This window comes from Hyla sarda, chromosome 2, assembly GCF_029499605.1.
Source record: "Hyla sarda isolate aHylSar1 chromosome 2, aHylSar1.hap1, whole genome shotgun sequence".
NCBI classification, from domain to species: Eukaryota; Metazoa; Chordata; class Amphibia; order Anura; family Hylidae; genus Hyla; species Hyla sarda.
The window spans coordinates 354,614,274-354,630,829 of NC_079190.1; the positions used below are offsets into that span (position 1 = coordinate 354,614,274).

Consider the following 16,556-nt stretch of genomic DNA (forward strand, 5'->3'; position numbering starts at 1 on the left):
GAGGAGCCGTTAATGTCCTCCGTTTGCACCCAGTTTTTAAAATCCGTTTTTGAACCGTTAATACTTCTGAGCATGCTCGGAAGAGGTGAAATCAGCAGACTCCTGCAGTGATGCGGGACTACTACTACTCCCATCTTGGAACAGACTTGTTTCCATAATGGGAGTAGTAGTTTCCCTGGCTGCGGGAGTCTGACGGAGGCTGGGGAGGCTACATAAGTGCTTGTACTACTACCCCCATCATGGAACTAGGGCTGTTCCATGTTGGGGGTAGTAGTACAGGGGCTGAGGGACAGATCACACAGGGTCTCACTTCTGAGACCCCATGCAATCAGAAGTTATTAACCAAGGGAGCGGGCGGCATGCTCTGCTACCCTGCAATGTATCGTGTCTTCTACTTTCATTTTCAAACACCCCGCCGGAAGCCCTGAATGGCCGGAACAGAGGAGCCATTCAGGGCTCCCGGTGGAGTCTTTAAAGTCAGTCAGTGCCATGGTGATTATATTATGACTTGCCACCGCTGCGCTATACATGCAAAGAATTGTTTAATTGTTGGCCGGCCGCACATATAGCACAGCGGTGGCAAGTCATATTGCGCAGCGGGGGACAGGCCATATAGAAGTACTGCGGGGGGGGCCATACATATAGCTGTGTCTCCTCCCCCCCCCCCCCCCCCCGTGCTATATGGCTTGCCCCCACTGCCCTATATGTGGAAAGTATAATCACCATGGCACTGGCTGACTTTAAAAACACTGCCGGGAACCCTGAATGGCTCCTCGGATCCGGCCATTCAGGGCTTCTTGGGGGTTATTTGAAAATGAAAGTAGAAGACACGAGACATCGCAGTGGAGCAGAGCATGCCGCCCGCTCCCCTGGTTAATTACTTCTGATTGCATGGGGGTCTCAGAAGTGAGACCCTGTGCGATCTGTTCCTCAGCCCCTGTACTACTACCCCCAACATGGAACAGACTGTTCCATAATGAGGGTTGTAGTACAAGCACAACTGTAGTCTCCCCAGCCACCCACAGACTTGCTATTCTCCCCTCAAGCTTATGAAATAGACATGAACAACTGATGCAAAAGGATGCCACTAAATAGCATCCCTTTGCATCAATTTACATCCGTTAGTAGTATGATCCGTTTAAGTAAGCTTGAGGGGAGGATAGCGGGACGGGAGACAACGGCCGTGTGAACATAGCCTAACAAGGTTTGCAGACAGGCAGCAGTCTTTGAAGAAATTATGCCTGTGTACGATTTCTAGATAACCCCTTTAGGATCACATCACAAAGATGTGATTAAAGGTAATCTCTCACTTTTTAAAGCCAAGTTCTGTGCTGAATAAATTCTTAATTTATGTTGTTCACAGTGGAAGATTTGTTTTTTTACAGTATGGACTTGTGCTCCCTCTAGTGGTGGATGCAGGTAGCAAGCATGTGGTGTTTTAGTCTAGGCTGAGCATTTGATGCTCTTATTAAAATAAAGCTCAAAAATAATCTGCACAAAAGTTTTCACTTATTGACACTAGCTGTGACAGATTCCTATTAAAATATACTTGTGATTCTGTAAGTATAACATTTTATTTATAACTTAAATGAACATTTCAAGAAGACTGAGGTGCCGTCATAAAATATAACTTTTAATGATATGCTACTAAAATCCAAGAAAAAAAGGAACATAATAAAACCCCAAAATGAAATCTAACAAAAATGAATGACTAAAAAGCAAATTCGGCCTTCCAATAAATCATAGCTCTTGCCAAAACGAATTACATGAGTAGAGTAAAAATAAAATAATGCTTTCATACACAGAATGTGTAGATGTAGAGTAAAGAGATTACCTGCACAGTATAATCCCTATCCCAACGTGTTTCTGTCTGAGTTCGTTATTTGATGACACCTGGACTTCCTCAGGGAATAAAACATGGGAGTGTGCAAGAAGATCTGATAATCTGATCCCATATCTAAGAATTACAATATATAGTCAGAGAATATTTTATTCTAATCATATAGATATAACTAAGGATGGCATTTAAACAAAACGATAGGCTACCACCAGTAAAGCCTGGCTAAATAGCACCACCACAATCAACCACAGGTACTACCCTGTGTAGGTTAAAGCTGGAACGGGCAGCCATAGTTAGCCCAGAGGATATTATGGAAAGGTGCAGAAATAACACATAATAGCAGGACCTGCAGTGCAGATCTTCCTGGAAGGCCTAAGTCCTAGTTCATACTTTAGTTTTGGTAATGAGCAGTCAAGAGAAGGAATGGTTGAAACTGGGAAGATAAGTTCAGATAAAAGCTTTTATATGTAGTGTGCCTTTTCAGCCACTTTATTAATTATAATGATTATATCAGAGCACCTCCACGTCTAGTGGGCCTATAATTTATATTTACGTTTCCTAGTATTCTTCTAGACCTGAATTTCTCTTGTCCTACTTTTTCTTTGTAGTGCATTTGCCCAGTACAACATGGATCAGTTTACCCCTGTAAAGATTGAAGGTTACGACGACCTGGTAAGAAGAATTTTAGCTTTCTTTTCATTTTCAGTATTGAATTCGTTTTAATTAAATGTTTGTGTTTGTAAAGTTATAGGATGATTCATTGGATATGTAATTGGAAATATATTATAGCTGGAGGTAAATACGCTTTTTGCTGAACTCATCAGATACAGTGGGGCAAAAAAGGATTTAGTCAGCCACCAATTGTGCGAGTTCTCCCACTTAAAAAGATGAGAGGCCTGTAATTTTCATCATAGGTATACCTCATCTATGAGAGACAAAAAAAAAAACATAAATTCACTGACTGATTTTTAAAGAATTTATTTGCAAATTATATTGGAAAATAAGTATTTGGTCAATAACAAAAGTTCATCTCAATACTTTTTTATATACCTTTTGTTGGCAATGACAGGGGTCAAACATTTTCTGTAAGTCTTCACAAGGTTTTCACACACTGTTGCTGGTATTTTGGCCCATTCCTCCATGCAGATCTCCTCTAGAGCAGTGATGTTTTGGGGCTGTCACTGGGCAACACGGACTTTCAACTCCCTTCAAAGGTTTTCTATAGTGTTGAGATCTGGAGACTGGCTAGGCCACTCCAGGACCTTGAAAGGCTTCTAACAAAGCCACTCTGACATTGCCCAGGCAGTGTGTTTGGGATCATTTTCATGCTGAAAGACCCAGCCACGTTTCATCTTCAATGCCCTTGCTGATGGAAGGAGGTTTTCACTCAAAATCTCACGATATATGGCCCCATTCATTCTTTCCTTTTACACGGATCAGTCGTCCTGGTCCCTTAGCAGAAATACATGTTTCACAGTATGTATGGTGTTCTTTGGCCGCATCTCAGCATTCTTTCTCCTCCAAACACGACGAGTTGAGTTTTTACCAAAAAGTTCTGCTTTGGTTTCATCTGACCATATGACATTCTCCCAATACCCTTCTGGATTATCAAAATGCTCTCTAGCAAACTTCAGACAGGCCCGGACATGTACTGGCTTAAGCAGGGGGACACGTCTGGCACTGCATGATCTGTGTCCCTGGCGGCGTAGTGTGTTACTGATGGTAGCCTTTGTTACTTTGGTCCCAGCTCTCTGCAGGTCATTCACTAGGTCCACCCGTGTGGTTCTGGGATTTTTGCTCACCATTCTTGTGATCATTTTGACACTACGGGGAGAGATCTTGCGTGGAGCCCCAGATCGAGGGAGATTATCAGTGGTCTTGTATGTCTTCCATTTTCTAATAATTGCTCCCACAGTTGATTTCTTCACACCAAGCTGCTTGCCTATTGCACATTCAGTCTTCCCAGTCTAGTGCAGTTCTACAATTTTTTTTCTGGTGTCCTTCAACAGCTCTTTGGTCTTGGCCATAGTGGAGATTAGAGTGTGACTGAGGTTGTGGACAGGTGTCTTTTATACTGATAAGTTCAAACAGGTGGCATTAATACAGGTAACAAGTGGAGGACAGAGGAGACTCTTAAAGAAGTTGTTACAGGTCTGTGAGAGCCAGAAATCTTGTTTGTTTGTAGGTGACCAAATACTTATTATTCTTACTGCACCCGGGTATGATTCTCTGTTGTACACTGAGTTGACTCTTCGGGTTTATTCCTGTGCCAACAGTATGTTCATGAAAGTTTTCTTATCCTTGGCATGTGCAGTCTTCATTGGATTATAGTGTTGTTAAACCAGTCATTGGGAAAAATGCTGTTCAATCTATCTGCAGCATAATATAGAACAAGTGAGGCTGAGTAGATTGATATGTCATTTTATGGGGAAAGATTCAGTATAATTTGTAATCTTTTCTTGTGAATCTATGTTCTTTCTGGATTTAGGAGTCCAGTGGGTGGTCCTGAACAGTGATTAACCCTTTTTTTTGTTTTTTTTTTATTTCCACTGTGTCAATCACTTTGTAGGACTGCCCACTGGACTCCTTAGCCCAGAATGAGCAGGGGTTCACAAACACAAATTATACTGCAAGTTTGCTCACAAAATGAAATATCAATTACTCTCTGCCTTGTCTAGTAGGGCCCCTACTGTACAGTACTAAAAGTATTATACAGCTCTTTACCTAGGATTTCAGAGTAAATAGAAATGTAATGATATCAACTTTCTTTACCGTGCTCTTAAATATATTCACTGAATATATTCACCGAAGCGCCGGAATTAAAACATAACTTTTAATTGTGACCAATAAAAACCACACTATACCCCTCGTGTCATAAAATATGAAGATATACAACAGTAATATGCCAAAGTATGCAGTAATAATATAAAAATGGGTTCACCAAATTATTACAATGCAAGAATAATACACAGATGTGTTCAACAAACTATTAAAATAACAGAAGAAGTATACAGATGTATCTTGGTGCCAAGGTGTTGGGATTATTCACAATATTGTATCCACTAAATCCACCTCGCTACACCACTAATTAGTTGATCCAGCTCCACGTCCGTCACGCCCCCTCCCATAGACTTGCATTGAGGGGGCGGGACGTGACGTCACACGGGGGCCGAGTTGCGACGTCACGATCTTCTGTCCCCGTGGTTGGGAGGAATTAGCCAGAGAACCTCCAGTGCTTCCGGAAGCAGTTACAGGTGGGTGCTGCTTGCTATATTGCGGGGGACCCCGGCGATCTGATATCTTTGGGTAGGGGATAAGATGTCTAGGGGCGGAGTACCCCTTAAAGGAAGAAAAATTGCTCCCTATAGAAGCACCAGATTAAGAACCCATAGATAACAAATTAATGCTGGTACACATAATGGGACAAAACCCCTAGATAAATCAGATAGCAATAGTATCCAGCAGTAGATAAAGGGGTACTCCGGTGAAAACCTTTTTTTCTTTTAAATCAACTGGTGGCAGAAAGTTAAACATATTTGTAAATTACTTCTATTAAAAAAATCTTAATCCTTCCTGTACTTATTAGCTGCTGAATACTACAGAGGAAATTCTTTTCTTTTTGGAATGCTCTCGGATGACATCACAAGCACAGTTCTCTCTGCTGACGTTATTATAATTATAATAACGCTTTATTTATTGTTGTCCTTAGTGGGATTTGAACCCAAGTCCCCAGCACTGCAAGGCAGCAGTGCTAACCACTGAGCCACCATGCTGACCTTAGCATACATCTGCTATGCATGGTTGCTAAAATGGACAGAGATGTCAGCAGAGAGCACTGTGTTCGTGATGTCATCAGTGTTCCAAAAAGAAAGGAATTTCCTCTGTAGCATTCAGCAGCTAATAAGTACTGTAAGGATTAAGATTTTTTAATAGAAGTAATGTACAAATATGTTTAACTTTATGCCACCAGTTGATTTAAAAGAAAAAAGGTTTTCACCGGAGTACCCCTTTAAGAAAAAGAAAATATTGCTCTCTATAGGAGCACATACAGCAAGCACCCTGTGCCTTTGATGTAGAATGGAGGTTTTTATTGGTCATAATTAAAAGTTATGTTTTATTTCTTTACCTAGGATGTGCTGCTCCTTTGGACGGCAGTTCCATGTTATCTTTCTGGTACACTGTGTATGTTATCTTTCATTTTTCATTTCAGGGTTTCGGAAGCAAATTGCTAGTCTTCCATAAATCTGATCTTGTATTACAATGTTTTCATCTTATAATAGTCATCCTGAAACCAATCAATATTGTAACATGAGAAATCTCTGTAAGAGTCTTATGCTTCCTAATGGGCTTGATGCTTTCATCATTTAGTAATGGATGCCATCATGATGATCTCTTTTCACTTTTCTGTAGGTCCTTATTACAGAACATGGAGACATGGGCAATGGCAGGTTCTTGGATCCTCGGAACAGGATTTCCTTTAAATTTGACCACCTGAGAAAAGATGCAAGTGATGCCCATCCCGATGAAACAACAGATTCCACTTTAAAATCTTGGCGAGATGCTTGTGACAGCGCTTTAAGAGCCTATGTGAAAGACCACTATCCCAGCGGCGTTTGTACTGTTAAGTATCTGTCTTGTTTTTCTGTGCAGTTATAATGCTAAATGTTCCAACTCCGTCCACTGATCGATCTGTTCTGTGCAGGTGTATGCAAAGACTATAGATGGACAGCAGACAGTTATCGCCTGTATTGAGAGCCACCAGTTCCAGCCCAAAAACTTTTGGTATGTGTGTATTTCACTGTAACCCTGTAAAACCGACAGACACACAGGGAAAGGGACAGCACTGCAGTAAGACATCAAACACTTCTGTCCATCCACAGCCGTGCACAGTTTTGTTCCCAATGCAATGTGACAAGTGGACTGTGACTTACACCATGTTTCACTTGCACCTTCATCCTCTTTACACACTAGTCAAAAAATTAGAAGTTTTGTTAGGTTAGGTACATTGCATTTTCATTGTCCATTTGCCATATGCATTGGGAAATATGGTAAACCTATACAAACCTCCTACAGAACCCTATTAACCCCTTCCTGGCCTCACCTGTAATAGCAACTGTAGTCTTCCATAGAGCCATTTACAGCCATACATTATATATATATATATATATATATATATATATATATATATATATATATATATATATATGTATATGTATGTGTATATATACAGCAACAGTCAGAAGAATGCAGCAGCACACTGCCAGCACAAAGATATAGGTGCAACATGAATATGCAGTTAAAACATGGAGAGCTATACAGCTCTCTATTACATCTACAGTAATAGATGCAAATGTGAAACTATGAAATAGTGAGGCACTTAGCTCGCAAATTTGTCTCCGCCGGCGGTCAAATAGCTTGGACCGTCCCACCGCGATAAGGTGTATCTGTATTGCACATACGGGGGAGTGGCTACCTCCATGTTGGCCTTGCACCCCACCCACCTCTATCAGGTGTGTATATAAGGTGGCTTGGATGTTCCAGATCCTACCATGCTTACTGAACTGTTCACACAGAGGCATATTCACAGTGTAGGGTCCGTCCCAGGAGGCTACCTTATCGCGGTGGGACGGTCCAAGCTATTTGACCGCCGGCGGAGACAAATTTGCGAGCTAAGTGCCTCACTATTTCATAGTTTCACATTTGTATCTATTACACCATAGCTGTATAGCTCTCCATGTTTTAACTGCATTTTCATGTTTCACCTATATCTTTGTGCTGGCAGTGTGCTGCTGCATTCTTCTGTTGCTGTATATCTAGCCTAGTAGCGTGCACCTGTAGGCCAGGTCCATATAATAGTTTGGTATCAACTAAAGTGCTGGCTGACTTATTCTTTGTCTGTATGTGTGTATATATATATATATATATATATATATATATATATATATATATATATATATATATATATATATATAAAAAGATAGAGGAGCAGCACAACTAGTCAAAGTCCCAAAGTAGAGCGGTGCACGCTGAAGGAAGACCTTGGTGAGGGGTCCTCGCTTGTGATAAAAAATCAGAGTGCTGCTGAACTCTGAATATGAATATATATATATATATATATATATATATATATATATATATATATATATAATATATATTTTTTTTTTATTTATATATATATATATATATATATATATATATATATATATATTTTTATTTTTTTATAAATATAGGAGTCTGTGTATAACAGTTATCATAGGTGTACATCAGGGAAATCACCTTATAAGCAACTTGGAATGGAATTACACTAATACCAGGAAAGGACAAGTTATTAAAGTACCTGAAGTATTCTTAAAAATAAATAAATCACCAAGTGTAAAAGAAAAACAACATTTCATCCTCCAAGGGCCTTTGATACTGAAACTTTGCTCTGTTTAGCTGTTATGCTTGGTGTACAGTAGATGCTATATAAAATTCCTATGGCCTTAGAAACTCATCTCTCACTAAAGTAGTTATGCTCTATATCAGTGGTCTCCAACCTGCGGACCTCCAGATGTTGCAAAACTAGATCTCCCAGCATGCCCGGACAGCCGTTGGCTGTCCATGCATGCTGGGAGTTGTAGTTTTGCAACATCTGGCGGTCTGCAGGTTGGAGACCACTGTTCTATATTCTCATGTAACATTAGAGTTTATTTGCAGTCTTGTGTCAAGGAAACTATATCTTATAGTCTTTATCCCTGTAGGTGTTTGTTGGTGTTTCTTCTGCTTAGATGCATTTTGGAGTTTTATTTACTATCGCCTCATATCCTAGTTGTTTTTTCTTTCTTAAGGAATGGTCGTTGGAGGTCTGAGTGGAAGTTCACTATTTCACAATCCACTGCTCAACTGGTTGGAGTGCTGAAGATTCAGGTAAAAAGATTAACCTCCACCTCTCATTCAGAAGATTTATTATGGCAGGCACAGAGGCCTAGAAAAGGGGTGCTGATCAGACCCCCAACAGGTACAGCACCTGTCATTTATCATTTTATACTACCTAAAGGGATAAATGACAGGCATCATCGGTGGGCTTCTACTGCTCCAGAGCCCGCTCCTTTTCATGACCGCCTATATATATATATATATATATAATGCAAATCAAAAGATGTTGCAGTATCTTGTAATACCTTTTTTATTGGGCTTGCAGAATTTTGTAGAGACAAACTTTCGGGATTCCTCCCTTTATCAAGTCCAAAGCAAATCTAAGCTCACAAGCAGAAGACACAGGTTACATCTCACAAATATGCAGGGGTCTTCTACTTGTGAGCTTAGATTTGCTTTGGACTTGATAAAGGGAGGAATCCCGAAAGCTTGTCTCTGATAAGATACTGCAACATTTTATGATTTGCATCTGCATCACTGGACTAATACGGCTACTCAAATTTACTATATATATATATATATATATATATATATATATATATATATATATATATATATATATATATATTATATCGCAAACAGGTTAAATAAAATAAATCCTATACTTTTGATATACTGTTTTTTTTCTGTTGGGCTGCAGTGGCAGCACACCTGTATACCCACATTTTCTCAGGATTTTAGGGTTAACCTGCCTAGCAAATATTAAGCTTTTCTCTTTTTCACAGTATTTATTTCTGTTCTCTGTTTTTGTAGGTGCACTACTATGAAGATGGTAATGTTCAGCTGGTTAGCCATAAAGACGTGCAGGAATCCATAACAATCTCTGTAAGTACAGAACATTATAGTCAAACTCCTCTCTTCTTTAGATACTTTCTTTTAGGTAATTTCTCAGTATTCCTCATTTCTGTACCTGTCCATAAAACAATCTGCTGTGAAACACTCCAGTTTACATGATAAAGTAAACCTGTAATTGGCACGGTGAACAGTAGGGGGCAGTTGTGTAGTCTTGTGTTTAGCTTCACTTCTCTGAGCTGAAATCTTTTTTGGTAAGCTATGCTGAACATTAAACCTCTCCTGCCTACATCAGGGTACCATACTAAAGTGGAACAGTAATAGAAAATGTGTCTGTGATACATGTTATGCACCATTTATGTACTTAATCCGCTGTATACTTATTAGGCTAGGTTCACATTGCAGTTGTGCTCCATCCCGTTCTTCTTTGACTTAAATGGGATCCGTCGGGGATCCAATATTTTACCAGTGAAAAAAAAAATAGCGCCTGCACTATTTTTTCTCTCTGTTAAACTCCTGACGTTCCGACAGACTGGACGACGAAGCTCCACATAACGGTGCTTAACGGTAGTGTGAAAGATGCCTTACAAAAAAGTATTACACAGCATCTGTTTAAATAATTATGTTGTCTGTGTAGTGAATAGGGGGAACAGTTCTTTTCAGCAGCTCATCACTGACTAATAGAGCTAATATTTGCACTGCCTAATAGAGCAGATATCTTGTAAAGGGATTTTTCTTCTAGCTTTTTGCACTCTTTACAAGCAGGGGCAATTTAGATATGTGTCTGACTGCTGGGACCCCTGTGATCTCCAGAAAGGGACCCAGGCTCTTCCCATTGTGGCGAGAACCGGGGTCTAGTTCTCGAGATCTCAGAGGTCCCACTGGTCGGATCCCCACATTCAGACACTTATCCGCTATCCCTGTGGATAAGGGATAAATTATTTAGGGCCTATATCTTCAACGACTGTGTACTATGGAGCCCTTGGCACTTGTCTGTCTACACTGACTTCATGGTGAGAGGACCTGTGGTTATGCCCAGCAGACAATCTGATTAACCAGAGCTGTAGGGGAGGGAGTATCAGGCTGGACCAATGGTGAGACAAAAGGAGCGCCTGTGACTAATTGAGACTCTGTGTACCTTAGTTGTAGTCACAGCTCTACCCTAATGGAGCTGAGCTAAAAATCAGCCACAGCTAGATCTGAGGAAAGTATGTAGTGAATAATCCTCTTCTGTAGGCCATGACTTACTGATGTTTGAGCTCCTGATTGGCACATGTTTGACCAACTTAAGCATTACTGCCCATACTCTATATATCAGTATATGTCATGGAGTATCCCTTTGAGTTAAATGGGCACGATCATTAAAACAAATTTTTGCTATTGCACTCCTTATGGTAAATAAAAAATCTTTCTAATGTACTTTTTTAAAATAAAGTTTTCTATGTTATTTGTGTTTAAAAAAGCTGCCACTAGGTGTCTCCCTACTTGTTCAGAGCACATTTTCCCCTATCTCTTGCACAGACTTTGGACTGCAATCAGGAAAATGAGTCTGGAGTGCTGAGGGGTGTGTGTGTGCAGCCTTAGCCAATCATAGCTCATCTCACACTGAACTGCTCTGGACTGTGTGTAGCAGAGGGAGGGAGGAAGGAAGTTCTCCCCTGTATGGCTTCAGATGATGTTACTCCTGCTGGGTAACGCCCCTTCCCAGTCTGTGAATCTTACTGAGACTGAGCAGAAAATACAGAGCAATATCAAAGTAGAAAACTAAAAAATAATAAGAATAAAGGCAGGGGGAGGTTTATCATGATGGGGGCAGTGAACTGGGAGGGTTATAAAATGTAACAAGATCATGAGAGGTACTCTTTAGAGGAACCAGTCTCTACATTGGTAAAGTATCCTTCCTTTTAGTTGGCATCTTCTTGCCATGTATTTTAGCACTAATTGCTTTATCCATTTTCACTTTAGGGGGAGGCGCAAACTGCCAAGGAGTTTATAAAGATTATAGAACAAGCAGAAAATGATTACCAGGTAAGTGGCATGTTGTAACTTTACCGCAAATCTCACGCATTATAAATGTTTTGTTATGAACTTTGCGTCTGGGTTCACTTCTAGACGCTATGGACACTATGTAAATGTTCAGGCACAATTGGTAGTAGGATTTTTTTTTTGTGAATTGGGCTATGGCTTTAGCCCTGACATAAAGGAGACTTTATATGGTCCAATGCTAGATTACTATACCCAACTATTATAGTTGCACATCTCTGCTTTTTTGTGTAGATCAGAATGTGCAAAAAAGAAATTGTATTTTAAAATAGTATTATAACTTTTCTGACAAACATGAGATGTTTTTCTTATCCATTGATTTTGTAGACACCGTTTGATTTTTGCTCTATATAGAACATATGCATAGATTGTCTTAAAAAAGACCGTCAGCTTTACTGAACTGTCTATTTTAGTGAATCCTCACAATCTCTGTTTATCATCGATGCTGGAACATCTTTTCTTAGAATTTAGCTTTGTGTCATTCCTATATTATTCTTCTTGGAGGGGTAATAAAAAAAAAAAATTAATTACATATATATATATATATATATATATATATATATATATATATATATATGTATATATATGTATGTATGTGGATGTCCCCATAGAGATACTAGTATCGGTATCGGGGCTGATACTGGCCATTTCCAATGTCCCCGATACCATGTCCGATACCGGCTGCCGCTCCTCTGCCCTGTTCTCCCGTCTGCATCATGGCGTTCTATGGAGGAGCATGTGACATACACGTCACTCCTCCTCCCCTGCGCCCAGCGTAATGCTACGGAGGAAACAGAGTGACGTGTATGTCACATGCTCCTCCATAGAACGCAATGATGCGGAGGACGGAGCTGCACCTGACAGGACAGCCGCAGGTGAGCTGTCCACAAGGGTGAGGGCTGTGGTCTACAGGGGGCCTGCTGTCTAAAGGGGGGCCCTGATTTCTAAAGAAGGGGCCTGGTAATGTCTAAAGGGGGCCCTGCTGTCTAAAGGGGGGCCCTGATTTCTAAAGAAGGGGCCTGCTAATGTCTAAAGGGGGTCCTGCTAATGTCTAAAGGAGGCCCTGCTGTCTAAAGGGGGTCCTGCTAATGTCTAAAGGAGGCCCTGCTGTCTAAAGGGGGCCCTGCTGTCTAAAGGGGGTCCTGCTGTCTAAAGGGGGTCCTGCTAATGTCTAAAGGGGGCCCTGCTGTCTAAAGGGGGCCCTGCTGTCTAAAGGGGGCCCTGCTGTCTAAAGGGGGCCCTGCTGTCTAAAGGGGGCCCTGCTGTCTAAAGGGGGCCCTGCTGTCTAAAGGGGGGTCCTGCTAATATCTTAAGGGGGCCATGCTGTCTAAAGGTGGGCCCTGCTAATGTCTAAAGGAGGGGGCCCTGCTAATGTCTAAAGGGGGATACTCCCTACTATTATAGGCAATCTTACAGTTACTTACATAACTTTGTAGATAGTGCAGGTGACTTGGTTTCTACTGCTCACCATGTGAACATCAGCGCAATCTCTCCGGAGACATCGGTTTTGCCGCCAATGCAAATTCCCTGTTCTGCCCAATGGAGAAGAGAGAAATCTTGGCTCATACTACATCAGCCGCCTCAATTGCACACAACAAGGACCCACATATCATACAGTAAACAGCGCCAGAAACCGGGTCACCCTGCTGTCGGATTCCCTTTAAAATAAAAGTACTCGTACTTGGTATCGACGAGTACTAGAATTAAAGCATCGGTACTTGTACTCAGTCTTAAAAAAATGGTATCGGGTCGACTCCTCTGCCTGAACAGACGATCCGGTGTCAGACTCGTAGCAGGGAGCTCAGAAGTGAGACGACTGCCGGCAAAGTTCCACGCTGATTGCGCTTCTTCCGGCCTCGTATACATGCAAATATTATACATGCATATATATATTTATATTTTTTCAACTCAGTGTTACCAGTTTGGGGTGGGGGGGGTGTTCATGCTGCACAGTCTGGTTTTGTCCAATCAGTGCTGACAATATCAAATATCAAACTGTAAGGATACACCCCTAATGGGTAACCCCCAGGAGGAATCCACGATTAATGAGAGTGTACAGTTCTAAGAACCAGTTCTAATTATTTGTTATTTTAAGAGGGAGTACTTACTTAAATTGACTAAAATAGGTCATTTTTAAGGCAGACAACCCTTTTAAAGAGGTTCTCCCGTGCTTAAACATCTTATCCCCTATCCAAAGGATCCTCGGGATCATGCATGCGGCACCCTGTTTGTAATCAGTCCCCGGATCGTGTTCGCTCCGGGACTGATTACCGGCGACTACAGGACATGTGACGTCACGCCTGCGCCGGCGTGTGACGTCACGCTCCGCCCCTCAATGCTAGCCTACGGGAGGGGGCGTGATAGCTATCATGCCCCCTCCCATAGGCTTGCATTGCGGGGCGGAGCGTGACGTCACACGCCGCCCGCCCTGTAGTCGCCAATAATCAGACCCGGAGCGAACACGCTCCGGGGACTGATTACAAACTGGGTGCTGCGTGCATAATCCCGGGGGTCCCCAGCGGCAGCCCTCCCGTGATCAGGCATCTTATTCCCTATCCTTTGGATAGGGGATAAAATGTTTAAGCACCGGAGAACCCCTTTAATGTAAAAGTCTTGCACTTAAATTTGTAGGGTCCTACTCCATCATGCTGATGCTGATGAAAAGTATGCTTTATAGTGACGCAAGGCAGACCTGCTTTCTTATTCTGCTCTTCATTTGCTTCTGTGTGTACGCTTGTAACCACATGACTTGTGTTCTCCTCCCCAGACTGCCATAAGTGAAAACTATCAGACAATGTCAGACACCACTTTCAAAGCCTTACGTCGGCAGCTGCCCGTCACCCGCACCAAGATCGACTGGAACAAAATTCTCAGCTACAAGATTGGCAAAGAAATGCAAAACGCTTGATCATTTTAAAAGAGCTACAGCCGTGTCTAGTGTGCAAAGCAAAGTCGGAAGTGTTTGGTCTTACACGTATTCTGTGCGACCCCTTATGTGCCAGAACGGCCAGCAGAATATTCTTTTCTGGCCGTCCTTCGGCACCAATGGGGTTAAAATGAAACGAAACAAAAAAAAATAGGGGTTTATAAAATGTGATATTTTGCTAGGGCCTACAAAGTTATTGTATTTTCTAACCTAGAAGCGCTGCAGAACAATCGGCTTTGTTTTATATTCTTCTCTCAGAAGCCTGTAAATGTGATCACTGTGTAGGTTGGTTCAGTTTTTTATTTTTATCTTTTTACAATTGACTTCTTGATGTTAGAAAACGTACCAGCTTTGGACGCTCTTTTAAGCTCTATTTATAGAGCTAGGGATAAAACAAGGAATGTTTTCCGCTAAGTCAATGGCACTTGTAAGGTTAAAGGGTACCTCTCATCAAATAAACTTTTGATATATTTTAGATTAATGAATGTGGAATAACTTTCCAATAGCATGTTAATGAAAAATATGCTTCTTTCTATTGTATTTTTCCCGATCAGTCCTGTCAGCAAGCATTTCTGACTCATGCTGAAGTCCTAAACACTCAGAGCTGCCAGCCTGCTTTGTTCACAGCCAAACGGGCTGTGAACAAAGCAGGCTGGCAGCTCTGAGTGTTCTCCTTTGTGAACAAAGCAGACTGGCAGCTCGTAGTGTTTAGGACTCCAGCATGAGTCAGAAATGCTTGCTGACAGGACTGGTAGGGAGACCCCTAGTGGTCATTTCTTCAAAGTGGAAAATTAAATAGAAAGAAGCATATTTTTTAATAACATGCAATTGTAAAGTTATTCTGCATACATTAATCTATAATATATCAAAAGTTGTTTTGATGAGAGGTACCCTTTAATCTAGTTTCCCAGTGTAGTCATTTCAACCTGTTACATCTAGCCCTACATAGTGTTACTAGTTATCCGCATCATACATATCTCCGCACTTCTCAACTGCTAGAATATTAGACAATATCCCTGAAGTCTAATTATCCCCCCCCCCCCCCCCCCCACAGTACCCCTCGCCTATGACTAAATCTCTTCCTTCTTTAGTTCTTTATGCATTGAGCTTTACCTGTACATTAACCTAAACTAGCTGGTTTATTGATTGATTCCTTCCAATAGATGTGAATCAAGTTCAGTAAGCGCCACACAAGGTCTAGTGCAGTGGTCCCCAAACTGTGGCCCTCCAGATGTTTCAAAACTACAACTCCCAGCATGCCTGGACAGCCAACGGCTGTCCAGGCATGCTGGGAATTGTAGTTTTGCAACATCTGGAGGGCCACAGTTTGGGGACCACTGGTCTAGTGCCATATAAAACATGGCTATTGGGCATGACAGCTAATTTTTAAAGCTTGGGCATTTAGGAATTGTTGAATTTCTTCCCCTTTATACCTAGTTATACTATTACGATATATTTTGTTTGTTAGAAAATAGGGCCAGGTCACCAACATATAGAAGGCACGCATTTATTTGGCATGAACCTCTATTAAAAAAAGGCGTCTTACAGCAACAGTCACTTTTATTATTTGTTTATATATTAGTAATATTGGTTAGGAAAAGATGGCGGCCAGATAGACTATAATTGGGTTCTTAGGCTCATATTGCAATATTCGGTTTTATTCAGGTCTGCTATCTCTGCTGTTAATCTTCCATTTGTCATCTTTTACAGTCCAAATGAAAACTTGAAACATGTTAAATAAAAGTACTTTCTCTGCTTCCTTTCCCCCAATCCCCCCCATAGGACGAGCATCTGCATTGTGCTAAAACAAGTACTTTTTTTATACTTTTCAGACAGTTAGGGGAGGATAAGGCTTAGAAAAAAAAAAGGATGCAAATTTCTTCAACTTCTAGCGCTTTAATGGATTTGTGGCACGTTGAGATTGTACCACAGTTGTATGGACATTTGATTAAAATGTGTATAAATCATAAATAAAGATTTGCACCAAAGTGAAACATTGAGGAGGACACATTTCTACATTCCCACTTATGTGATGGTCAT

The 16,556-nt window shown here is 41.1% G+C and overlaps 1 protein-coding gene across 1 annotated transcript in view; it reads left to right on the forward strand.

Annotated features, from left to right (window-relative positions):
- CAPZA1 (capping actin protein of muscle Z-line subunit alpha 1) overlaps window positions 1–15,110 on the forward strand; it is a 51,173-nt gene extending 36,063 nt beyond the window's left edge. Inside the window, exons 4-10 of the mRNA XM_056558293.1 lie at window positions 2,449–2,512; window positions 6,251–6,460; window positions 6,543–6,622; window positions 8,668–8,746; window positions 9,509–9,580; window positions 11,513–11,575; window positions 14,358–15,110. Of these exons, the coding sequence (XP_056414268.1) occupies window positions 2,449–2,512; window positions 6,251–6,460; window positions 6,543–6,622; window positions 8,668–8,746; window positions 9,509–9,580; window positions 11,513–11,575; window positions 14,358–14,498 (709 nt within the window). The 3' untranslated portion in view covers window positions 14,499–15,110. The remainder of the gene's footprint in view (window positions 1–2,448; window positions 2,513–6,250; window positions 6,461–6,542; window positions 6,623–8,667; window positions 8,747–9,508; window positions 9,581–11,512; window positions 11,576–14,357) is intronic.
- Window positions 15,111–16,556: the final 1,446 nt, after the last annotated feature.